A 26,144-nucleotide genomic window follows, 5' to 3' on the forward strand; every position below is an offset into this window, starting at 1 on the left:
ATCAGTGGAACATGAAAAACAAACAGAGTTAAAGAAGGAAAGATGGTTACTAGGTCAACAAAAATACAGATTTTTTATAGCATTGCTCCTGCAAAGGTCACGATGCTGTTTTTCTCTCATTGTGTTTTAAAGGTTTTTTTTCAGGAGACTTTGTTGTGAGGTACTAGAATGGCATAGTGAGTAAGCTAGGTTGCCTGGGTTGAAATCCTAACTCTGATTATATTAGTCATGTGACCTCATGTGCCTCATTAACTTCTCTGTGCCTCATTTTTTAATCTGTAAAATGGGGATAATAGTAATGTTACCCACCTACTAGAGCTTTGTGAGAAATAAACAATATATACATACATATATATATACACACACACACACACACACACACATACATACATACATGACTGTAAATTTCTTACAACAGAACCTGACATGTAAGAAGTGCTCAGTAATTGCTAAATATTTTTTTGTGCGGTAAAATACATATAACAAAATTACCAGATTAACCATTTTAAGGTGTTCACTTCAGTGGTATTAAATATATTCACATTGTTGTGCAACCATCACCACCAACCATCCCCATAACTCTTTTCATCTTGTAAAACTGAAACTATACCCATTAAATAGTAACTCTCCATTCTCCCCTCCCCCTGGCCCCTGGCAACCACCATTCTACTTTCTGTCTTTATGATTTTGAATACTCTAAGTACCTCATATAAGTGGAATCATATAATATTTGTCATTTTGTGACAGTCTTATTTCACTTATCATAATGTCCTCAAGGTTCATCCATATTGTACCATATTGCAAAATTTTCTTTCTTTTTAAGGCTGAATAATATTCCACTGTATTCCTCATTTTGCTTGCTTTTCCATTCATCTGTTGGTTTATACTTGGATTGCTTCCATGTTTTAGCTATTGTGAATAATGCTGCTATGAGCATGGGTGTACAAATATCTCTTTGATACCTGCTTTCAATTCTTTTGGGTATAGACCCAGAAGTAGAATTGCTGGATCATATGGTAATTCTATTTTTAATTGTTTGAGAAACTTACCACATCGTTTTACACAGTGGCTGCACCATTTTACATTACTACCAACGGTGCCCAAGGGTTCCAGTGTCTCCACATCGTTGCCAACATTTGTTGTTTTCTGTTTTTTGTTTTTTGTTTTTTGTTTTTTTAATTACACTATACTAGGTGTGCTTTATTTATTTATTAATGGCTGTGTTGGATCTTCGTTTCTGTGCGAGGGCTTTCTCTAGTTGTGGCAAGCGGGGGCCACTCTTCATCGCTGTGCGCGGGCCTCTCACTATCACAGCCTCTCTTGTTGCGGAGCACAGGCTCCAGACGCGCAGGCTCAGTAATTGTGGCTCACGGGCCCATTTGCTCCGTGGCATGTGGGATCTTCCCAGATCAGGGCTTGAACCCGTGTCTCCTGCATTGGCAGGCAGATTCTCAACCACTGCGCCACCAGGGAAGCCCTGTTTTTTGTTTTTAATAGTAGCCATCCTAGTGAGTGTGAGGTGGTATCTCACTGTAATTTAGATATTATTTTTAATAATAATAATAATTAGAAAAAGTACTTAGAAATGCTAGGAGGGAAGAAATGCTTCATACTGAATACTCATAAAAGACATTGTAGATGAAGTGGCATTCCATTGGGCCTTAAACAATTAATAGATCTTTGACTTGTGTTGTGAGGGAAGGTTAGGAGTAAAGCGTTGAAGACAAACAAAGATTCAGAGGCAAGATAGTTCAGTTTGTGTTTCATAGGAACAGGATATGATTCAAGCTAACTTGGACATAATATTCACTTGAAGTTCTGGGAAATACTATTGGATTAGATTGTGGCAAACTTGGAGTGGCAAACCAGAGGGTTTCTTTAGAAATATAAAATATAAAAATCCATTTTTCAGGTAGTATGGTCTATTTGCTACAATACTTGTTTCTGTAACACAGATTAACTTCTGTAATTGGTAAATATGGGATTGATGTCAGTATAATGGGGAGGTAGCATTCGTTCAAAAATAATCTTTCCCAGCATATTAACATTTCAAAGCAATCTAGAACAAACTCTCTCATAATTAAAGGGAATGCCTTAGTAATACAAGAAAATATTAGGAAAACACTGCAAGTCCTGCAGAAGTGAAAATGGTGGCTACAAGAACAGTTCCACATTCCACAGGGTTAAGCATTCTGGTGAAGCAGTGAGTGCAGACAGAGAAGCTGTGAAGACATTTCTGTTTGCATTAAGAACTTTGGTGAAGAAGTCTACACCCTGGGGTATATTTTTAACTTCATTGAAATTGGTCTTCGCTAGAAGCAAATGCCCTTCAGAATCCATATAACAAATTAGGAAGCAGGAGCTCCAGGGTTTAAGGAGGCTTCAGAGGATCAAAGACCATAATTCAAGGTGCAAATTCAAGTGGAGATTTAACTGCGCTAGTGTTTCTGTAAAGACTTCTTATTGTTTTAGTTAGGGCTTTGATTACACTGATTTTTGAGTAGTCTGCCTTAACTCTGTTTTTCCTATGAGCTCTGTTATTTGTAGTAGCGATTTTTCTAGAACTCAGGGCTGGACACTTCCCCATCTACATATCACATTCTAGCAGAAAGGGCTCTGCCACATTATAAAAGCAGTAAATTAATAAAGGATTTGTTGTCCTGAATTTTCAGTTTAATTTTCTGACTAAATCTTCTTGTTTGCTATGGTTATGGAAATCCATTACAACTCTTGAAATTTATACAATGTGTTCTCATTCACTCAAGTTTTAATTGAGAATGTTCCCATTTTAATTTTAAAGGAAATTTACATTTGAAATTTGTGCTAAATCAAGTATTTTTACGTAGTAAGTCAAAACACCTCTAAATGGACTCTGCTGCTTGGCTGTGCTTGGGTAGTGAATTTATCTTCCTAAATGTGGCACACAAATTTTGATCAGACATAAACTTAACTTTTGAAGGACTGTCAGGGTGTTTGTACAAGTTTATTAACATAGAAAATGCCCACTAACTCCTAAAACTCATTCTCTTACATAAAGAACCAGATGCTTTCTTGGAATTTGAGACCTAAGTTGAATATATAGAATTCCTGGTTTATTAGAGGAGTCCCAAATGGGCTTGACATCTTCATTTTCTTAAAACAGAGCCTAGTCCTTTAATTTCATTCAGCTGTTAACTTTCTGAAGTGTTCATTTCTGGAAGATTTTGAATGGAAATGTCTTTAGCGTTCCATTCTTATTGACTGATACAAAGTACAGCCTATTTCTACTTTTTTTTTCCCCATCTACATGGGGAATAAAGAATTATTCACCTATAAGCAAATAGCAGAATTAACACAACATTCAGCAACTCCAGACAAGCTTTTCTTACACCGAGGAGTGATCAATTTAACACACACAGACTTTCGGATTTCTGATGACCTCTCACTCAGCCCTGCAGCTCATCTAGATGGCCAAGCTTTAACAGCAAAGTGACTCTCTCCCTATTGCTTTTTCCAGTATTGCTCTTTAAAGGAGCCAGAGCGGGACACTGACAGCCAATAACCAGCCTGAGATGTATCACGTTGGGGGCTAGTGGACATGCCGGCCCCTGGTTGTCTTAGTGAGAGACAGGGCCCTGAAAACAAATGCCAGAAGATGCCGTCACACACAGTCCTGGGCTCGGGCTCACAAAGGCAGAGGCAATCAATCTTTTCTTTTTTTCAACCTCCCTTAAAGATTCTTTGATGCTCTGTTCTAATACTGCAGACCTGGTCTTTTTACCAGAATTTTTTTCCTCTTTAACGTCTGGGTTGTTATTCTTATATTAACATTTTGATGACTCCATCCTAGTACCAAAGTATCCCCCACCAAAACGGAGTTCAGATTTGATCAAAACATAAACCCCCTAGAATTATAAAGGACAGGCAGAAGGAAAAGACACCCTAAACCCAAATCTGACTGCTCAGGCCTCGGGGCAGGGGGAAGGGAAGAAATCTACATGCATCACTAAACTGAAACACTGCTTGGGAACTCTGGGACGATGTCCATCTCCTGGCTTTCCTCTACTTCCCAGACAGCTGCTCGTAGAGTTTGGGCACATAGTCATCCCATTCGGCCTGGTAACACGTGCCGGCCCCCGGAGCCCCGAGCTCGTACTTTTTGCGGAAATTCACCACCTTGAATCTGCCACTGTGGTCTCCAGATCGGTTGCTGAGAATGGGCTCATCACACTTCAGTGGCCTGTCCTGCTCATAAACCAGCCAGACGCAGTGGTTGGTGAAGGCCTGTGCCCTTGGGAGGCCCAGAGCCCACATAATCGGAGAGGACCGTGCCACTGCTGATGTCGTTGCCCTTCATGTTGACCACTAGGAAATGGTGCCATTCCCTGTATTTGGGGTCCTTCCTGCTGGGAGCATCCGGGTCTGTCAAGACCAAGCTATACAGTTCACCTGGATCAAGGCCATCCCATGCAATGCTGGTGGGCCCGTTCTTAACCTGGGTGGGTGTCAGCACTTTGCCCAGCTCGTCAACCTCCGCCCTGCCATATTTGACCTGCAGTGGGTGCTGCGGCCTCTCGTCCACTTCCTGCAGGCTCAAAGGCCCGGACCGCTTGCTGAGGTCCACGGGCATCACGGAGCCAAGAGGGGCGGACAGCAGGGAAAGCAGCGGGAGGACTCGCGCAGGGTAGTAGTCCAGACTCCCAGCCCTATTTCTACTTCTGAGCAAGTAAAACCAATGAACTTTAAAATAAGGCTTGGGACTTCCCTGACGGTCCAGTGGTTAAAGACTGCGCTTCCAATGCAGGGGGCGCGGGGTAATGCCTGGTCAGGGAACTAAGATCCCACATGACACGCGGCCTGGCCAAAATTTAAAAAAAAAAAAAAGGCTTAGTTGGCATTACTTTTACAAAGATAGAAATCCATACTTTAAAACTTTGTTACTGATATGATTTATTTTACCTCCATATTTTTGTACATATTTTCATAAAAATGTGTTTGTGCTATGTTGCTATTTAGCGTTTTGGGGATCTTTTACTTTTAAAATAAAAACACTTTTTTTCATTACAGAAGGGCCCAAATGGGACCAGTACTTTGCCAACTGAAAGTTCTCTTCTACAAGAAATTGAAGTACAGAATGAGGAAGTGGCAGCTTTTTGTCAATCCATTACAAAGTAAGAAATTTTTCTTTATAAAGATTATTTTTTATTAAGTAATTTAAAAAAATTTATCTTAACCAGCTTAGTGCTACTAATTCTAAAATTTTTTAAGTTTTAACTATTTTCTCCCTGTGGCTAAAATGTCAAAACAATCAGTTAATTGGTACATTAACACAAACTACAGTTGAACCTGTTGGGGTCTGAGTATTTAGAAGAAAAAATTGAGGTCAGACAGTAGATTTCTGATACTCTTATTACCGAGGGAGAATATGGCTTAAACATAGAAGTTTCATTAGAATTAGAAAATGCCTTTTTTTTTTTTTTGGCTGTGCTGGGTCTTCATTGCTGTGCACGTTGAGGTGCGTGGGCTTCTCATTGCAGTGGCTTCTCTTATTGCGGAGCACAGGTTCTAGGCGCACAGGCTCAGTAGTTGTGGCGCACGGGCTTAGTTGCTCCATGGCATGTGAGATCTTCCCGGACCAGGGATCAAACCCGTATCCCCTGCGTTGGCAGGCAGATTCTTAACCACTGGACCACCAGGGAGGTCCCTGCTTTTTTTTCCTTTATAGGGAGACCTAGTTTTGCCATAAACTTTCTAGCATTCAAAATATTGTCCTACTTAGAATTAAGAGATGATATAACAAGCAAGATTAGAGGAGCAAATATATTTTCTGAAGGTTAGAAAAATGCATTTCTAAAATGTTCTTTTAATCCTAAATGTGTCCAGTGTTCTTAATACACGAAGAAACTGAGACTCGAGAATTTACCTACCAAAGTTTACTCAGCTAGTCTGTAACAGAGCCAGGTCTCCATTACCTCTGGTTCGGTGTGTTTTCTTTCCATCATATCACTGTATTAGTGAGGACTTCTGTTATGAGTGCAAGAAACCCATCTTAAACTAGCATAAATCAAGGAAGTTTATGTATTGGTTCACAAACCCGTATAGCAGAAAGAGGGAGGATGGGGCAGAGCTCAGTGACAGCAAGATCCAGGAATTCACACACTGTAATTGATCCCTCCTCCCTTTGGACTCTTCTTCTTCCTCCCTTTTCTCCCTGGGCCCTTTCACCATGCATGTTGGCTTCTACTACAGATGGAGTTTTGAAGGCAGGGAATATAGCCACTGATAGCTTAGACTTTGATATTCTAATGGTCTTGTTAGCAGAAAGGAAAGAGTCCTTTCAGTCAGCACCAGATAGAAAAATCCCTCGGAAGGAAGGAGTGGAACAACAAACATAGTGGCCAACTGGATGAGATCTGTTATCAAAAGAAGGAAAAGTAGGGACTTCCTTGGTGGCACAGTGGTTAAGAATCCACCTGCCAATGCAGGGGACACAGGTTCGATCCCTAGTCCGGGAAGATCCCACATGCCACGGAGCAACTAAGCCGTGAGCCACAGCTACTGAGCCTGCATGCCACAACTACTGAAGCCCACGCACCTAGAGCCCGTGCTCCGCAACAAGAGAAGCCACCGCAATGAGAAGCCTACCCACCGCAACGAAGAGTAGCCCCCGCTCACGGCTACTAGAGAGAGCCCGTGCACAGCAACAAAGACCCAACGCAGCCAAAAACAAACAAACAAATAAATAAATTTATTTTTTAAAAAAAAGAAGGAAAAGTAGATCACTACTGGGAGATTTATTCTGAATCCAGTATTTTCCCCAGTGTGGTTTAAGCAAAGCAGAGTTTGGGGTTCCCAGATCATTTTTGAGTATATTCATCATTTTTATGATATGGGACTTATTAATATCTAACTAGACTTTCTAGACTATTGGTAACATTTCATTAAAATTCTGTCTTCCTGTGTGTCACCTTTTAACCAGCATTCCTTTTCTTCAGGATACCTTAGGGGAAAAAAAAGAAGAAAAATATCAGTAGAGTCACTTTTTGTTTCCTGAAAAGGTTACTCTTAACTGTATTTTTAAAACTCATATTTTTCAGTAGACGTTTAAAATAGAAGACACATTTAGGTGACTGAGAATGCAAATTGCATGTATTAGAAATTACCTGTGCCTTTATTCCATTATACCATTATGTATGTGTGGTTAACAGTTTGGAAATAATCTTTTATCTTAATGGTTTGGTATTAATCTGATATGTCTTTTATCTTAATGGTTTGGTATTAATCTGATATGTGTTCATCGAGTTTTTAAAATTTTCTTTCCAAACAAGCCCTGTCTATTAGACTGTGTTGAGTGACTATTGCATTTAAGCTTTGCATGTTGAGAAATTAGGGTCTCCGTGATCTGCCTTTTTTTCTGCATTTGAATCTTAGTGTTATTTACACAAACTCTGCCACTAAGCTAAAATGATCATTTTTATTTATGTGTGCATGTGCGTGCACGCTCACACACACACACACACACACAGATGGCTTATGTAATATTAAAACCTCAGATGAACTAGAGAGAATGAATTCTTTTTGTAATTTATTTCTGTTAGAGTGGGATTGCAACAAATGTTTCAGAGAAGTAAGAGGCAGAGGTGTTTTTGAAGCCATGTTCTAGAAAATTCTTTCATTCTCCTCTGACCTTGGAGATTGGAGTCAGGAGAAGTCTTGATGTCTTGAAGAAATTAATGTCACTTTCTATTTTTTCCAGTATGCAGATTTTAAAAACAAGTATTTATACTCTTAGTCAATGCCTCATTTTTTGAAATCTCCTAAAATGATTAATTTAATTATTTTAATTCAGCTATGACATTAGTGTAAGATTGTCAGGATGATATTCATTTACAGTTAAGCCTACTTCTAGGCCTTGTTTTTTTTGCTTCTGTGAAATCAGGGAGTTGGACTAGTGATCTCAAGGGTCACTTTCAGTTTAAAGTTCTGTAAAATACTTTGAATCAGGGCATTTAATTATTACTGCATTTTTCTTGCTTTTATTTCTTTTTTTTCTTTCCTTTCACACTCATCAAAATTGACAAAACTTGCTGTTATCTACTAGTTACATAGGTCCAGAGAAAGTTCTCAGAGGAATGTTAGATACCAGTGGAAATTTTTGCTGCTTCATTTGTGGTCTCCTAGGGTAAGATGAAAAACTACACTTTACACTTGTCATTCTGAATAGCCTTTAATTTCCTTTCCTCATATATGGTTCCAATCCAATATTTATATTCTACAAAAGTGTCTTGATCCCAAGGATTCCCTATAGGTTTTCACCTCTGCATTTAGTTAATTTTATTCTAAACGACGCTGACTCAAGTTTCTTATAAAGTAGTGTCAATTCAATTAAAAACCCTCATTTTTTAAAATAAATTTATTTATTTTTATTTTTTATTTATTTTTGGCTGCGTTGGGTCTTTGTTGCTGTGTGCAGGCTTTCTCTAGTTGTGGTGAGCAGGGGCTACTCTTTGTTGCGGTGCGCAGTCTTCTCATTGCGGTGGCTTCTCTTGTTGCGGAGCATGGGCTCTAGGTGCACAGGCTTCAGTAGTTGTGGCACATGGGCTTAGTAGTTGTGGCTTGTGGGCTCTAGAGCACAGTCTCAGTTGTGGCGCACGGCCTTAGTTGCTCTGAAGCATGTGGAATCTTCCTGGGCCAGGGCTCGAACCCACGTCCCCCTGCATTGGCAGGTGGATTCTTAACCACTGTGCCACCAGGGAAGCCCCAAACCCTCATTTTTATATGTAACTTTTTTTTTTTTTTTTAAATTTTTGGCTGTGTTGGGTCTTCGTTTCTGTGCGAGGGCTTTCTCCAGTTGTGGCGAGTGGGGGCCACTCTTCATCGCGGTGCGTGGGTCTCTCACTGTCGCGGCCTCTCCCGTTGCGGAGCACAGGCTCCAGATGCGCAGGCTCAGTAGTTGTGGCTCACGGGCTTAGTTGCTCCGTGGCATGTGGGATCTTCCCAGCCCAGGGCTCGAACCCGTGTGCCCTGCATTGGCAGGCAGATTCTTAACCACTGCGCCACCAGGGAAGCCCCTTATATGTAACTTTTTAATCACTAGAATTTTTGTCCAGTAAATTCTTGTTTTCTGAACTGTCATCAGGAATTTCTGATTTTCCTTTTATCATCCTTAAGGATTTCTGAAAATTGAAGGCTTCCTTGGATATAAAGTTCTTTACTGTTTTATATATTAGTTAGCTACGTGATTTGCTGTGAGTATCTTATTTCATATGGTATTTCTTGTTTCATAGGAAACAAGAATACCAAGTATGTGAGAAACAATACAAATCTTAGGCTGGGTCCTATGAAGGTCTTGTCGTTGTGTTACTGAGGGGTAAGCTTGGCAACAATCAGATATTTGAAGATAACGTGTCCATATCTAAAGGTGCATTTCCAACATCAATTTAAGTTTATTACTTTATGTTACCTTTTTTTTTCAATTACATTTCTTTTTTTTTTTTTTTAAACTATGTATGGCCTATATTATTATTATTTTTTTTTTTAAATTACACTATACTAGGTGTGCTTTATTTATTTATTAATGGCTGTGTTGGATCTTCGTTTCTGTGCGAGGGCTTTCTCTAGTTGTGGCAAGCGGGGGCCACTCTTCATTGCGGTGCGCGGGCCTCTCACCATCGCGGCCTCTCTTGTTGCGGAGCACAGGCTCCAGACGCGCAGGCTCAGCAATTGTGGCTCACGGGCCCATCTGCTCCGTGGCATATGGGATCCTCCCAGACCAGGGCTCGAACCCGTGTCCCCTGCATTGGCAGGCAGACTCTCAACCACTGCGCCACCAGGGAAGCCCAATTACATTTCTTTTTAATATTAGATCCTTTGTGGCACTTAAGATCACAGTGCAGAAACCAGATTTATTCATTTATTCATTTATTTGACGAGATGCTTATAACGCTTACCATGTACTAGACACTGTTTTGAGTGTCCTTATAAACTTAATTCACATAATTCTCACAACAACCCCATGAAGTTAGTAGTAGTATTATCCCCAGTTTATAGAAGAGGAAACTGAAGCAACAAGGAGATTCAATAACTTGCCTAAGATTACACAGCTAGTAAGTAGTACAGTCAGGATTTAAATGTGGGAAGTCTGACTCTAGTGGTAGTGCACAGATAGTTACACTTGCTGCCTGCCTCTCCAGAACCTTTCTTATTGTCAACTCAAACTATTTTATTCTGTTCCTATAACTTGATTATTTTAATCTCTACAGAAGGGAATAGATAAAACTTCCAGCATTCATTCCCTTTATAGCCCTGTGAAAAGCAGATGGGAGAAGTGGAATTTGTCTTCTAACTTCCAGAAGAAAGTCAGTTAAAGGAAGCCCACAGGTTTAAAGAAGGCATCAAATCCTCCTTTGTCTTCAGCTAATAGAAGTGCTATCTGGAGATGAGCCATACACCTGGCTTATATATTTAAATTTAAACTATTTTGCTACTATGAATACCAAGAATACTTCACAGGCAATTTTTTTGCCATTCCCTAAGTCTTAGAAATCACTTTGAGGGAATAAAGGCCTCATAGCACTGTAAAAACCCATTGTCTATGTTTTTCTATCATGCTAACAACCAAAAACAGTGTGTAGGAAAAAGGATGTCAGAAAAAAAGATTTTAAAAAGACAACAAACTTTTCATCCCTCTGGCAATTACAATTTAGGGCTATCACCTGTATTGTCAATGGTTCATTAAAAATGTACATTTTGTGAAATTATACTGTTTAGCCAAAAATCGGAAGCAGAGAACCTCATTTAATGCTGTGTATCCAGTGTGTGTTTTGTTGATGTTGTTAGTGTTACCAAAGCTGTCCTGGCAGTACTTAATCTCTTTCCTTGGATTCTGTTTATTTAAAAGGCAAATGCTGGTGTTTTGGAGTTTTGACAGGGGTCCATTCATTGCATTTCTCCTGAGCTGCTCTAGAATTGGACAATAACACAGAATTAAATGGCCAAAAGCATGCAAAGCCTTGTTCAGGGCTCTCAAATGCAGCTTTCAAAAAAAGAATTTAATTTCTTGTTTTTTTGTGAATAGATTGAAGACCAGCTTTCCATATACCAATCACTGCACAAATCCAGGCTATTTGTTAAGTCCAGTCACAGTGCAAAGAAACATATGTGGAGAAAATGCTAGCGTGAAGGTCTCCATTGAAATTGAAGGATTTCAGCTACCAGTTACCTTTACATGCGATGGTAGGTTCATAGTTCCCCAACGATCTTGTTTTGCTCTGATTAGGGAGAAAATGTTTAAAATGTTAATGTTATCATTCTTTTAATAAACTGACTTTGTTATCATTAGGTATCCTTTAAAAATCTGTGTGTGTGTTTGTGTGTGTGTGTGTGTGTGTGTGTGTGTGTGTGTGTGTGTGGTAAAATACTTAACATGCATTAGTTATCCTTTTCCAGAAATTGGCGTTCATATGGATAGTTTTCTGGTTTGGATTAATGAAATACCAGTTTACCTTTATAGCTACATATTTCTCTGAAAGATGCTGAGTAATTTGGTTAATCAGTGGCTCTTGGCCAAAACCCAAAAGCATTAGCTAGCAAGGCTAATTATAGTCCTATTCTTTATATTCTAAAGGAAGACTTATTCTTTTTAACATACCTTAAATTTTGGTTTGGGGAATCGTATGCAGTAAGAATTAATACTAAAATTGAAGGAAAGTAAGGTCAATAAGCTTCTTGATTGAAGTAAGCATGGATAAGCATTGATAGCAAATGTTTTGATTTGTATCAAATTTTGACTTGATATATCAAGATCTGATTCATTTAAAAATATATCAAATGCCTATTGTTTGGTGCTTCATAAATGTGCACATTTATAGTGTACATCTCTTTTAAGAAATGTAACCATATTATAGTAGAAGTGCTTTGTGTGTGTGTAAATAATAACTGTTATGATACATATAAATGTGTTCAGAAATGTAGCTATTGTATTAGATAGAGGTTTTATGGCCTTTTCTGCCAAGCTGTTAATTTTCATGAATTCTGAATGTAGTCACTGTCTTCTAAGTTGAACATAAAAGCTCTAAGTATAGAAATAGGTTACTTTACTTTTTAATGGTTTGTAATCTTAGTATCCAGCTATTGCGAAGAATGATAATTGAATAATACTTCCTACTTTCTATATTTTTATTCTTCATTGGATAATTTACCAGGCAAATGTCAAATGTTTAAAATGGTGATTCTTTTTCCTTATGATTTGGTTTAAATAATTGTCTGCTAGACACTGCTAAATGTCATCCTTTTTGGAGGAGTCTGTAAAACAGAGGTGGCTATCTTAGTGTAGATCTGCCCTGTCTAATACGATAACCACTAGCTACATGTGGCTATTGATTACTTGAAATATGGCTAATATAGATTGAGATGTGCTGTAAGTGTAAAATACACACTGAATTTCAAAGACTTACTTTGAAAAGAGAAAGTAAGATATCCCATTAGTAATTTTGAAATACCAATTATATATTGAAATGATATTTTGGATATATTAGGTTAAATAAAATATATTATTGAAATTAGATTCATCTGTTTCTTTTTACTTTCTTCAACATGGCTACTAGAAAATTTTAAATTGTATATGTGACCTGCATTATAGTTCTCTTATATAGTGCTGTTTTAGATTATAAGAAATACAGTCTGAATAGGTATATACTTAGAGTTGAATGTGTAAAATGAAAATGATGACTAACTCTTTTACAGTGAGTTCTACTGTAGAAATCATAATAATGCAAGCCCTTTGCTGGGTACATGATGACTTGAATCAAGTAGATGTTGGCAGCTATGTTCTTAAAGTTTGTGGTCAAGAGGAAGTGCTACAGAAGTAAGTATTCATTTAATTATTGAGCAACATTTTTGGAAATTTCATTTTAATGGATTAAATTAGAAAAATTTCAAGTTATATTTATAATCTAAAACCACTTTCGGTCCTAGTGAATTGGTTTATTGGATCAGTTAACTTATATTAAGATATACGTTGTCTAAGACATCATGTCTAAGACAGTAGAGGATCTTGCCCTTAAGAAGCTGATAGTCTTAGATGGGAAGAATGGTGGGCAATTGGTTGACAAGTGAATTTAAAATTGTTTTTCTTTCTGCAGAGAGGCAATAGTTACATCATTATGTACTCCATTTTCCTTTTGTAGCATGCAGTATTACTTTATACGTAGTGTTTAGCTGTGATTTCCTTTTAGTTGCCTGAAATAATCATTATATGAATCTTTTTCTGAACCTACTAGAAATTCTCTGTCCCTGTTTTTTTTCCTTGTTTGTCTTCATCTTCTTTCTTCTTTGCTTTAACTCTTCTCATGTAGAATTATTTCTCTATTTAAATGCTCACACTTGGTTAAAAAAATCTCTGTATTTTACCATTCTCTTCAATTCCTGATGCAGATACAATTTACATTTTACTCTCACCTGTATAATTTCTAGTTTGAGGAGAATAACATTGATGAATAATTGATATATTTTAACAGTAATCATTGTCTTGGAAGTCATGAACATATTCAAAACTGTCGAAAATGGGACACAGAGATTAAACTACAACTTTTGACCTTCAGCGCAATGTGCCAAAATCTGGCCCGAACAGTAAGTGTGTACCCTATAACTGAATTGCATTTGGTTGAATCTAAATAATTTTAGATTAATTTAGATATTAATTATTAAATATTAATTTAATATTAATTTTAGATTAATATTAATTTAGATTAATATATAATTCTAAATAATTGCTAATCAGCCAATTTGCAATTTGTACGTGCTCTGAGAGTTTTGGGTTTGACTGGGAGTGAGGCACTCTTTATCCCCTACAGGATAAAGCAGATGTGGGGAGAGTTTTAGCAGACGGGGGCGGGGGGGAGACTTTCAATCATGGAGGTTTAGGTAGCATACATACTACTCAGAGTTGGAGGCATGTTTGAAAATCACAGTGGAGGAATTATAAAAGTTTGGCTTGTAATAGTTTTACACAAGTTACACAATGAAAACATCAGGGTCAGTCAAGGAAAAATGAGGAAGAAGAAAGATTTTGAATGCTAAATATGGTTTTGGGGAGAAAAAGATCCACATTGACCTTTGCACCAAACTGAGAAAAATACATTATTTTTCATGAAATGAAAACTAATTCTCTGTTTTAAAACTATAGTACTTTCTTTTGAGGTTAAAGCAAAATAGAATGGAAGAAATTAGGCCATTTTATTACTGTATAAACACTTGATGACTTTTAACCTCTAAAGAGAATCATTCTTCATTTGGTAGAATTTTAGGAGGAAAAATATCAATCATTTCTACTTTCTCTTTTCTTTATTTTCCTAGGTTTTGCTCCTATGTTAGGTAGAATTTATTTCACTTGGGTGGAAACTATTTCACAAAACTCAGTACATTTTAGCAATCATTAGTAACTTCTCTTTTCAGTTTCTTAAGGCATGATGTTTTTGAGTATTTTGAATAGTAAGGGTTATGGTTAAAGAGACCAGTGCCTTATTTATTGCAGGTAAGGTAGAAGGAAATTTGATTATCATTATAAAAAATGCAGAAATTCAGATGATCTCTTCTCATCTGGTTCCCACCCCACCTTCATTTGGCTGTCAGCCATCTTTAAAAGTGCTTTTAGCTCTCCATTCTCTCTCTATAGCACAGGCCTCGGTTTTCAAAAGTCACTTTCATTTCAAGAATTTATCATACGCTTAACCTTATTTAATTTGGCAATAGAAAGACCAAAGAATGGATTTCATTATTTGGTAAACATTTGTCTGTATGTTTCTTTAGGCAGAAGATGATGAAACACCTGTGGATTTAAACAAACACCTGCATCAAATAGAAAAACCTTATAAAGAAGTCATGACAAGGTGTGGCATCTAAAACATTAATTTCAGGTTTTCAAACGTTACTTTTGGATGTGAATGCGCTTATTTTGGTGAATAAAACGATCATTTTTGCATATGGTATCTTTCAGCCACAATAACTGTTCTTTATTTCAGACATCCTGTTGAAGAACTTTTAGATTCTTATCACAACCAAGTGGAACTGGCTCTTCAAATTGAAGTAAGTCTTAATTCACATTTTGGCTTGATGATTTAAAGATTCTTTTCTCTGTACACTCTTAAATACTAATGTTGGAATTGGATTAAATATTTTAGAAGGACTATTTAAACTATATTCTTGAAGTTGATATTTGATAACTTGTTTTCTGACCCAACATATTAACAAAAATTCTCAGTAGTGCTTGAGTTACCTGAGCTTTATTACTAAGAGGAACCTTCACTTCAATTCAAAAAGCATTTATTGAATGCTTGCTATATGCTAGATGCTGGAGTTATGAAAATGAATGACCTAATCCCCACCTACGAGGAACTTAAAACTAGCGATGAAAGATTTAAACAGAATTTCAATATAGTAAATGTAGAATAGAGGTGTGTGTTGGCGTTCTTTGAGAGATTGATGAGGGGCACTTCTCCCAACTTGAAGGTTCAAGGAAGGCCTCTAAGAAGGGATGCTGCCGGAGCCAAGTCTTAAACAGTATGAGTTAGCTAAAAGATAGTTGGGAAGGGCATGTGAACAAAAGTACATAATTGTGATACATATGTGGAAGTGTAAGCACTTCTCTAATACAAAGTGTGAAGTGAAGGTTGAAAGATGAAAATGGAGATAGCCAGATATAAATTACCACCATATAATTCATGTGAAGGAGTTTTACTTTATTCTCCAGATCGGGGGCCATATCCAGTCCACTTCCCATTCTTGTAAAGAAAAATTTGGGGGACACAGCCACATCCATTTGTTTACATATTTTCTATGACTGCAGTTGTGCTCTAAAACTAAAGTTGAGTATTTGGGACAGAGACCATATGTCCTGCAAAGCCTGAACTATTTACTATTTTCATTTTACAGGAAAAGTTTGTTGACCCCTCCTATAGCCATTCAAGGTGTTTTAAGCAGAGGGTAGGAAGTGGAGTGGGGTGGGGTGGGTGACTTGTTTAGTCTTGAGCTCTGAAGTCACTCTGGCCAAACTGTAGAAGTTAAATTTAGGCTTGGCAGGATTGGTTTCAGGGAGACTACTTAGGAAAGTTTTTGATAGTAGTCCAGGTAAAAGACAGTGACTGTGTTACCGGTAAAGAGGAGGGACTGATTAACAATATTTAGTAGATAAAATTGGTTAGATTTTGATAGGTAATGAGATGTAAGAGAAGAAGAAATAGTGTAGGATGACTTCCAGATTTCTAGCTACTGTTATACTTTTTATCAATATATAATTATGTTGATTTATCCAATGAATATTACTGAGTATCTCCTCTCTCAAGGCACTGCTGTAGGTGCTGAGGATGTGACAGGGGACAAAAGAAACTGTCATCCTTGCCCTTTAGAGAATTTACATTCTAGTTAGAGGAAACAGACAATAAAATAAACTAACAAGATATATGTTATATCAGGTGGTAAGTGCTATTAGAGAAACACAGAGGAGGGTAATGTTGCAATTTCAAATAAGGTAATCAGAGAAGGCCTCATTGAGAAAATGAACTTGAGTAAAGAACTGGAGAAGGAGAGGAAGAAGCTACCTGGTTATCTGGGGGAGAGGTGTGCCTGGTATATATAAGGTCTGCTAGGCTAGAATAGAGTGAGGAAGGGGGCAAGAGTGGAAACAAATCAATGAGGAAGATGTTTTTGCTAGTCACAGGAGAGAGAATGATGGCTTGGACCAGAAGTGATGAGACGGGGTTGAATTCTGTGATAATTTTGAAGTTAATGCTAGGAGGATTTACCAATAGATTGGATGTGGAGCATGAGAGAGAGAGAGAAGCATAATTCCAAGGTTTTCTACCTGAGCATTTGGAAATTTGGAGTTGCTTTTAGTGAGGTGTAGAAAACTGAGAGAAGAGCAGGTTTGTGGGGAAGATCTGAACTCAGTTTTGGACATTATGTTTGAGATGACTGTTATTCATCCAAGTAGTGATATTGAGTAGGCAGTTGGATATGAGTCTGGAATTTAATGGAGGAGATCCAGGCTGGAGATAATAAACTGGTGAATCATCAGAATATAAATATTTTGCAGCCATAAAACTGGATGAGATCACCAAGAAAACCACTGCAGGTAGAGAAAAAAAAAAAGTTCAAGGATGGAGCCATGGGTATACTCCCATCTTATAATAAAACAAAAAATCCACTTCCCCCTGCAGCAATCACTCCACTTCTCTATTCTCCTTATAGCAAAACTTGAAAGTTAATCTTTTTTCTGCTTACACTTCCTCTCTTCTCATTCTCTTATGAACCCACTCCAACCAGGCTTTCATTCTCAGCGGTTCTCTGAAACTGCACTTAAGATCATCAAGGACTTCAATGATCATGATTCCAGTAATAAGTTCTTAGTCTTTCTTTTTCTCAACTTTTCTGTCGTGTTTGATAGAGTTGATCGTTTCTTCCTTCTTGAAACACTCACATGGCTTCTGGGATACCACATTCTTGGTTCTCCTACTTCCAATGTCTGCTCTGTTTTCACTCTTATTTGTGGCTTCGGAGCTCCTTATGATCTCCTTATCTTCCTGACCTCTATAACATTGGAATGCCCAGGGTGCTCAGTTCTAGGACCTCTTTTCTTCTCTCTGTATTCACATCGTAGGTGATCTCGTTTAATCTCATGTCCTTAAATACCCTACATATGTTGATCATCACTTCAGATTCAAATGTCTATTACTTGACATTTTTATATGAATGTCTGACATCTCAAACTTAAGATATATGAAACTGAATTTTTATGCTACCCTTCATATCTATTCATCAGTCTTCCCCTTCTTAATAAATGGCAACTCTGTCCTTCCATTTGCGCAGGCCAAAACCTTGTAGTCATATTTTATTTCTCAAGGAAAAGATATTTCACATCCCATATGCAGTCTCATTCCTGTCAGCTCTGCCTCGAAAATACATTCAGAATGTGACCACCCTTCATCACTACCAAAACTATACTCCTAGTCAGCTATAGAGTTAACAGCAGTTCCTTACTGGTCTTCCAGCTTCAACCTGTCCTTCTATAGCCTGTCTTCAATAGGCAACCAAAATTATCTTTTAAAAATAAATCACTAAATGCAATGTGGTATCCTGGATTGTATCTTAGAAGAGGAAAAATACATTAGTGGAAAAACTGGTGAAATCTGAAGAAAGCCTGCAGTTTAGGTAATAGTAATTTAATGAATGTTAATGTCTTAGTTTTGACAAATTTAACATGGTTAGGTAAGAAGTTACTTAACCCGGTTTCCTTTAATGTTGAATGAGAACTCTCTTTACTATTCTTGCAACTTTTCTGTAAATCTAAAATTGTTCCAAAATAAAAAAATTATTTAAAAAAATGAATATAATCACAGAAAGCAAATGTAAAATAAGAGAAAATCAAAGCCAAAAGATGGTTCTTTGAAAAGATTAATAAAATTTATAAACCCTTAAAAATATTAAATCATGCCACTCTTTTGTTCAAAATCCTGTTTACCATCTCAGTCAGTAAAATTCAAATCCCTAATTGTTGCTTCAAGGCCCTACACATTCTGACCCACTACCTCTCTGATCTGGCTTCCTACCCCTTTCTTCCTTTGTTCTAGCTGATCTGCAGGTATGCTCCCCAGCCGGGACCCTTGTGCTTATCCCTTCTTTAAATGCTCTTTCCCCAGATACTTGCATGACTTACCCTTTCAGTTTATTAACGTCTGTGCTCAAATGTTGTCTAATCAGAGAGCTCTTCACTGACCATCTTATCAGAAATAGTAGTGACTCTCTATCATATTTATTCCCCATATTTTGCATAGCTTTATTGAGGTATAATTTATATACTATAAAATTTACCCATTGGATGTGTACAATTCAATGATTCTTTTAGCAAATGCATAGAGTTGTATAATTGTCACTACAGTCCACTTTTAGGATATTTTCATCACACCCAAAAGTTTCCGTGTACTACTTTTCAGTCATTCCGCATTCCCATCCTCAGCCCCAAACCACTACTGATCTGGTTCCTGTCTCAGTAGATTTGCCTTTAATGGAGATTTCCTGTAAATGGAATCATACCTTATGTAATCTTTTACATGTGATTTCTTTTACATACCACACTGTTCTTAAGCTCTGTCCATGTACTATGTATCCACAATTTTTTTTTTTATTGCTGAATACTTCCATTGTATGGATATACCACATTTTATTTATCCAGTTACCCAATAACTGACATTTTGAATGTTTGTAGTTTTTGATTATTATGAATAATGCTGCTATAAACATTCATGTATAAGTCTTTGTGTGGATGTATGTCTTGATTTCTCTTACGTAGGTTTATGGGAGAGGTCAGGAAGTTGCAAAGTTTTGATCCCTCCTGGTCTTAGTTTTCTAGGGATAAGATGTTAATTTATTTCACTAAAATGAAGTTAGGGTGGCAGTAGGGGTTTTGAGGCAAGGAATAATGGTTGGCTTCATCTTCTAAGGGGAATGGGAAAGAGCTGACCAAGGGCTTGTAAAAGGAATGTTAAATGGCAGGCAGATGCCTGCTGAAGTTGGAGACTGTTGGATCTTTATGGTTGTGAGATTTTCTTTAGAAGAACTAGCTGCCTGGTAGAAGAAGCAGAGGAGTCTCTGAGCTCAGAGAACAGGTTTGGTCAGAATGAGGGTGTGAGGGCTGGAAGCAAAGGAGATTGTGATCAGAATATGATATTGTGGTTAAGATTCTGATAGGGTACAATTATGGGGTTGAAGATGCTGTGAATTTTCCACATGGACATTTTTTTTTTTGGCTGTGTTGGGTCTTCATTGCTATGCGTGGGCCCTCTCTAGTTGTGGCGAGTGGGGGGCCACTCTTCGTTGCCGTGCACAGGCCTCTCACGGCGGTGGCCTCTCCTGTTGCAGAGCACGGGCTTCAGTAGTTGTGGCACGAGGGCTCAGTAGTCGTGGCTCACGGCTTAGTTGCTCCATGGCATGTGGGATCTTCCCAGACCAGGGCCCGAACCCGTGTCCCCTGCATTGGCAGGAGGACTCCCAACCACTGCACCACCAGGGAAGCCCCACATGGACATTTATGTAACTGAGGCTTCTTATAGAATATAGAGATAAACGTCCAGAGCAAAACTAAGGCATGTAGTAGGGGAAGTGACCACATGTCAGTGGCAAGGCAGATCAGTCAGTCAGGGGCCAAGTCAGGCAACAGAAACTATAGTAGTTTTTTGAACAGGGAAATTTAAAGAATTGTTAATTAGTAAAAGGTAGCTAATTACTATAAGGGGTAAAAGAGGACTAAAGCAGGAGTTGGCACATTATGGCTCACATGACAAATCTGGCCCGTTTTTGTAAATAAAGTCTTATTGGAACACAGCCTTATTCATTTATGTTATCTGTGTCTGTTTTCATGCAGAGTTGAATTGTGACACACTGTTTGACCCACAAAGCCTAAAACTTTTGCTGTCAGGCCTTAAAAAAGTGCCAGCCTTGCTCTAAGGGGTCCAGAAGTAACAGGTGCAAAGAAGCGCAATTATCAAATTCTATGTTGAGGAGCAATGTGGATAGTGAAGGAACTTTGAGGACTTATGATAGAGCCTCTCCCTCAGCCCCAGGCTGATATTTGGCCTCTTTGAAGAGGGTATGGCTATCACAGGAGCACACAGGTTGCCTATGGCAAAGAAATTTGGTAGAGCTGTGAGATTGGAGGAGCATGGCTTGAGGGTACAGCTGGAGCGGGTTGTTGAGGACCACTGGGCTTCCATACTGAATTTAAAAATAGAGGACTGGAACCCTGATGAGAAGTACCTTCCTGCTGTTATTGCCTTTGAGTGTCCTTTCAGTGCCCTCTATTGACAAAACCTAACATTGTGCTAGCTGGCAAAGGAGAAATGTTTGTAAGGTCAAGTTCTAGTATCACAAAGTAGAGCAAAGAAGGGTGGATTTGGAACTGATAGACAATAAATTGATAACTGGCACATAAAAAATGATGGAGAATAGTATAGGAGAATGGCATGAGCCTCTAAACTAGAAAGGTTTTTGCATGAAGGTGGAAGAGCAAAAATAAGAAATACAAGTCAAGTAAGCAAAAATTGGGACCTTCGGGATCTGAGGACTGCGAGGTAATTGGGTATTTGAGAAAATGAGGTGGTTTCATTTACGCGTGAAGATGAAGAGAACATTTGGTTTATGGTAGCCAAGCCTCACAGGTGGAAAATTTTAAATGTTTAAGGGATGGTACAGTACTGAGTTTCAGCCCATTCTAACAGTACTTGGCATTTAAGTTTGGTGTAAATATTTGATGAATTAATTCATTATATAAGAATGTTTTTGTTTCTTAATGAGATATGTACTTTAAAATGATGACGGGGGAGTGGAGAAGGATTTTTGAATCATCCTCATCAGGTAAATTATTTTTTAATATATTTGTACATGTATACTTATGAATCATGGTGAAATGAGCTGTGGTTGAATAGTAAGGAGGGATTGTCCTCACGGAAGTTTTTCATCAGACAAGACTTAGAAAGTGATGGTTGTATAGATGCAAATGATGCTGAAAAGTTGACTTACTTTTAGTAACTGTTGCCCAGTGTTATTAATTTGTGACCAGTATCTGAACAACCTGGTTTTTTTGTTTTTTTTTATTTTATTTTATTTTATTTTATTTTATTTTATTTTATTTATTTATGGCTGTGTTGGGTCTTCGTTTCTGTGCGAGGGCTTTCTCTAGTTGTGGCGAGCGGGGGCCACTCTTCATCGCGGTGCGCGGGCCTCCCACTATCACAACCTCTCTTGTTGCGGGGCACAGGCTCCAGACGCGCAGGCTCAGTAATTGTGGCTCACGGGCCTAGCCGCTCCGCGGCATGTGGGATCTTCCCAGACCAGGGCTCGAACCCGCATCCCCTGCGTTGGCAGGCAGATTCTCAACCACTGCGCCACCAGGGAAACCCCCAACCTGGTTTTTGATACCAAATTTTTGCAGGAGAGCGAGAAGTGTTGATGTTTATAATGTGGAAATTATTCCCAAATGAAAATTTAAAAGAACTCTAGCTTTTTTAAGTGATTTCATAATTTGTTAGTGATTTATTGCTTTTGCTTCTGATTCTAATAAGAAATTAAAGGCATTTGCGTATGAATAATTGTACAGGCAAAGTGAAAATTAACCAGGCCTGCTTTTTTCCTATTTCAAAGTAAATTATGTAATTGAAAAGCTATCTTGTTTCTTTTCTTTTTCATCACAAAAGAGTAAAGGATATCTGTTCTTAGGCACATCTAAAATGTCTGGTTTTTTACTTCATCTCTGAAATAGATCCTTTAAATTTCACATGCTTATGTTTATTTTACTTTTTATTTTTAAAGAACCAGCATAGAGTGGTAGATCAAGTAATTAAAGCTGTAAGAAAAATCTGCAGTGCTTTAGATGGTGTGGAGACTCTTGCCATTACAGAATCGGTAAAGAAGCTGAAGAGAGCAGTTAATCTTCCAAGGAGTAAAAGTGCTGAAGTGAGTATTTTTTAGTAATTAGCATTTTATCACGCGCAAATATGTACTTAAGTGAGCATCTGTCACTTAAACTGGGAGATTTTTGCTACTGCTAGACAAAGTGTTACCGTTTTTTTTTTGTTTTGTTTTGTTTTTAAATAAATTTTATTTATTTATGTATATATGTATGTATGTATGTATTGGCTGCGTTGGGTCTTCCTTGCTGTGCGTGGGCTTTCTCTAGTTGTGGCGAGCGGGGGCTACTCTTCGTTGTGGTGCGCAGGCTTCCCATTGCGGTGGCTTCTTTTGTTGCGGAGCACGTGCTCTAGGTGCGCAGGCTTCAGTAGTTGTGGCTCGTGGGCTCTAGAGCGCAGGCTCAGTAGTTGCTCCGCAGCATGTGGGATCTTCCCAGACCAGGGCTCGAACCCGTGTCTCCTGCATTGGCAGGCGGATTCTTAACCACTGCGCCATCAGGGAAGCCCAAGTGTTACCGTTTTAACTTTGGCTTTTACTTTTGAGCTGATTTGGTCACTTACTTGGTAAGGTGGGGAATTCCTAAGAGGAGATGGACTGCCTTGAAGAACTTTGTGAGAGTTGACACTGAATAGGTGGATGCCCAACTTAACTTTTTGTGTGTAGAGGAGGAACTCTGGCAAAAATGAGTTGGTTTGGGGTTTTAAGGTAATACTACGCTTGAAGGACCTGGATAGTAATAGCTAACATTTCCCTCCCTCTGGGTGGAAGTGTTCATGATTGTCAACGGGGAAGTTCTACTTTGGACTATACCTCCTTCCTATTGGAAAGACCCAGGAGCCTCAGTAATAGTGACTTAAATTGCCTCAGAGACAACCAGGTTAGGAGCCCTCACTTGACATCATACTGTTGCATTTAGTAAAAGTTCTCCCCATGATGTTTCCACGGGGATTTAATTAACTATTTTCAGAGGGATGTTCCTAGCTTTGATTGGAAGGATGAGAGAAGGATCACAAGACATGATAAATTTAAAGAAAGGAAAAGTTATATTGATGGCATGTTCCTCAACAGATGTTTAGGAGCTAGCTTAATCCATTCATTCTCACAGAAAGCCTATTCTTATGGTATATAGAAATTTGGGTCTCTCGTGTTTTGTTTGTTTGTTTGTTTGTTTTTTCCTTTCTTATTATGTGCTTGTTTTTATAAATTAAAAAATATGTCTGAAATCACTTGGAGGTGATAAACTGCCATGGTCCTAATGTTGTCTGAGGCCTCTATTCATTATATTCATTTGCTGGATAAAGGAGCAGAGAGTAGAAGGAGAGCTCAATTCAAATAATTATAAGAGGTTTTTTTTGAGACACTAAATGGTAATAAGTAGAGTTTAGTTTCTTTAAGGATATGCTTATCATGCTAATAGTAGAGCAAGTAATGGAAATGCATTTTCTTCATATTAAAAATCATCTCTTTATTTGGTTTGGGATATTCATTTTCTTTTTGCAGTCTCTTTTATTGTGTTATTCTGCAGATACTTGGGAAGTTTCTCCTATGAAGGATTTCTTTGATATAGAATTTAATAAATGTATTGAAATAAAAGGTAAACATTTTATATTACATCATGCGCGATTTTCTCACTGATTTGTATGTATGTAAGCAGGTGACTTCACTGTCTGGAGGAGGAGACACTAGCAAGAGTTCAACTAGAGGTATGTATTGAAGTTCCTTAAATTTTAGGAGTAATTGTTGCTTTTTCAGAGAATTATATTAACAATTTCTTTAAACCTAGGCTCACTGAATCCTGAAAATGCTGTTCAAGTAAGCATGGACCAGTTAACTGCAGCAATTTATGATCTTCTCAGACTCCATGCAAATTCTGGTAGGGGTTCTGTAGACTGTGCCCACAGTAACAAGAACATCAAGGAAGCATGGACCACAACGGAACAGCTCCAGTTTACAATTTTTGCTGCACATGGAATTTCGAGTAACTGGGTATCAAAGTAAGTAACTATTTAAAAGAAGATATGTATAGCTTTACCTAGAAGCTAATCTAATCTTGAAAAATGTCAGCATCCACTGTTACCTTGGCATTTAAATGGATGATACGTGATCCACCAGATACCTTTGTGGTTTTCCTAAAAATTACAGAGATGTTTGATGCTATTCCAATAAAAAATATCACCCCCACTACATACAGAAAAGGCAGGAAAATATGTTTAAACTTACAAGGGCAAATGCTAGTTAATAAATTAGTCAATTTATGACTGCTATTTCTGCCTTTCCTTTAGAACCAGGGTAATGGGACTATAGCACATTTTTGTCCCCTCTTTAGTAGTTTACAATTTACTCTCTGCTAGACTTTGAAGTATGCAAGAGCATATTTCTTCTATTGAATTTTTAATATGGGTTTTTCCTTTTTGATTTTTTTGTCAGTGCCAAAAAGTTTGCCACCTTCAACTTATTTGGAAAAGACTAGTATAAACTGAAAAGCCCAAATTGAATATTTTTAATGAAATTGTTTTATAATAGCTATATATATATATATATATATATATATATATAAAATAGCTATAAAATAAAGCCTAGTTATAGATACCAAACATAAATTCTGCTTTAGAACATAAACTGAGCATTAGATAATATATAATATAATGACTTGAAAGTGGTATATTAATTCATTCAGTAAATATTTACTGAGCACCATCTGTGGGCAGTGTTCTTAGTACTAGGGATTCAGCAGTAAACAAGGCAGCAAAAAATCTTTGCCCTCTTGGAACTTGCATTTAAATGGGTACTATTGGTATCTAAAGGTATTTCATTCTTTTAAATAGTTACAGGGATAATACCCTCCACATCCTCCATACAAAAACATGTATACACACAAATAAATTTAGGGACACTAATGAGGAGAACAAATACTCAGTAGAAAACAATGCAGTGATAATTAAGATGGAAAGAAAGTTAATACAATGCTGATTTTTATTTTTTTAAATTTTTTTGGCCACGCCGCACAGCTTGCGAGATCTCAGTTCCCTCACCAGGGATTGAACCTGGGCCACAGCAATGAAAGCTTGGAATCCTAACCACTAGCCCACCAGGGAACTCCCAATACAACGCTGATTTAAAAAGAGGTTGAGGGAATTCCCTGGTGGTTCCAGTGGTTAGGATTCCCTGCTTGCACTGCCCACGGCATGGGTTCAGTTCCCATGTTGTTGGGGAACTAAGATCATGCAAGCTGAGCCGCGTGGCCAAAAAAAAAAGGAGAAGGTTGAGAAAAGCAATTAAATAGTTAGCTATGTGAACCAGTGAGATTAGATTTGAAATATATTTAGAATGATTAACAGATTGTATGAACAAAATGGTTAATGGGTAAGCCTAGCAGTAAGTTAGAGTACTAGTAGAATACAGTTTTATTGAACCTGAAACTCCTGCCCTACAAGATTGCCTGACTGTATTACCCCGCTCTGTACTTGTAGCAGTTAGGGGCTAAATCATTGCTGTCCAGTGAAAGAATACAATAGCATCTGTCCCCATGGATGGAAGCCTCCTAATAGATTAGGAAGACTGGCTCAGTGCAAGTCAGGCCCATGCACCATTAATATGCTAAACTGACTCTATTTCAGTGGCTTAGCAAAGGAAAATAGCACCTAGGGGAGATAAATGTTTGTACTATTACTTCCTAGAATTTACCTAGAAATGAAGAATTATTCAGTGTC

At 37.9% G+C, this 26,144-nt stretch overlaps 1 protein-coding gene and 1 pseudogene across 4 annotated transcripts in view; one reads left to right on the forward strand and one right to left on the reverse strand.

Annotated features, from left to right (window-relative positions):
- The window catches only part of PIK3C2A (phosphatidylinositol-4-phosphate 3-kinase catalytic subunit type 2 alpha), a 106,021-nt gene that overhangs the window by 44,538 nt on the left and 35,339 nt on the right, over positions 1 to 26,144 (forward strand). For 3 of the 4 annotated variants that reach the window (XM_057553776.1, XM_057553775.1, XM_057553777.1), the window contains exons 3-11: positions 5,047 to 5,150; positions 11,057 to 11,214; positions 12,724 to 12,844; positions 13,497 to 13,608; positions 14,788 to 14,867; positions 15,000 to 15,063; positions 22,336 to 22,479; positions 24,089 to 24,137; positions 24,218 to 24,428. In XM_057553776.1, coding sequence (XP_057409759.1) covers positions 5,047 to 5,150; positions 11,057 to 11,214; positions 12,724 to 12,844; positions 13,497 to 13,608; positions 14,788 to 14,867; positions 15,000 to 15,063; positions 22,336 to 22,479; positions 24,089 to 24,137; positions 24,218 to 24,428 — 1,043 coding nt within the window. The remainder of the gene's footprint in view (positions 1 to 5,046; positions 5,151 to 11,056; positions 11,215 to 12,723; positions 12,845 to 13,496; positions 13,609 to 14,787; positions 14,868 to 14,999; positions 15,064 to 22,335; positions 22,480 to 24,088; positions 24,138 to 24,217; positions 24,429 to 26,144) is intronic. The other variant, XM_057553778.1, reaches the window with a different exon arrangement.
- LOC103001457 (phosphatidylethanolamine-binding protein 1-like) lies at positions 3,960 to 4,609 on the reverse strand (annotated as a pseudogene).

The sequence above is a fragment of the Balaenoptera acutorostrata genome, chromosome 9, assembly GCF_949987535.1.
Source record: "Balaenoptera acutorostrata chromosome 9, mBalAcu1.1, whole genome shotgun sequence".
NCBI classification, from domain to species: Eukaryota; Metazoa; Chordata; class Mammalia; order Artiodactyla; family Balaenopteridae; genus Balaenoptera; species Balaenoptera acutorostrata.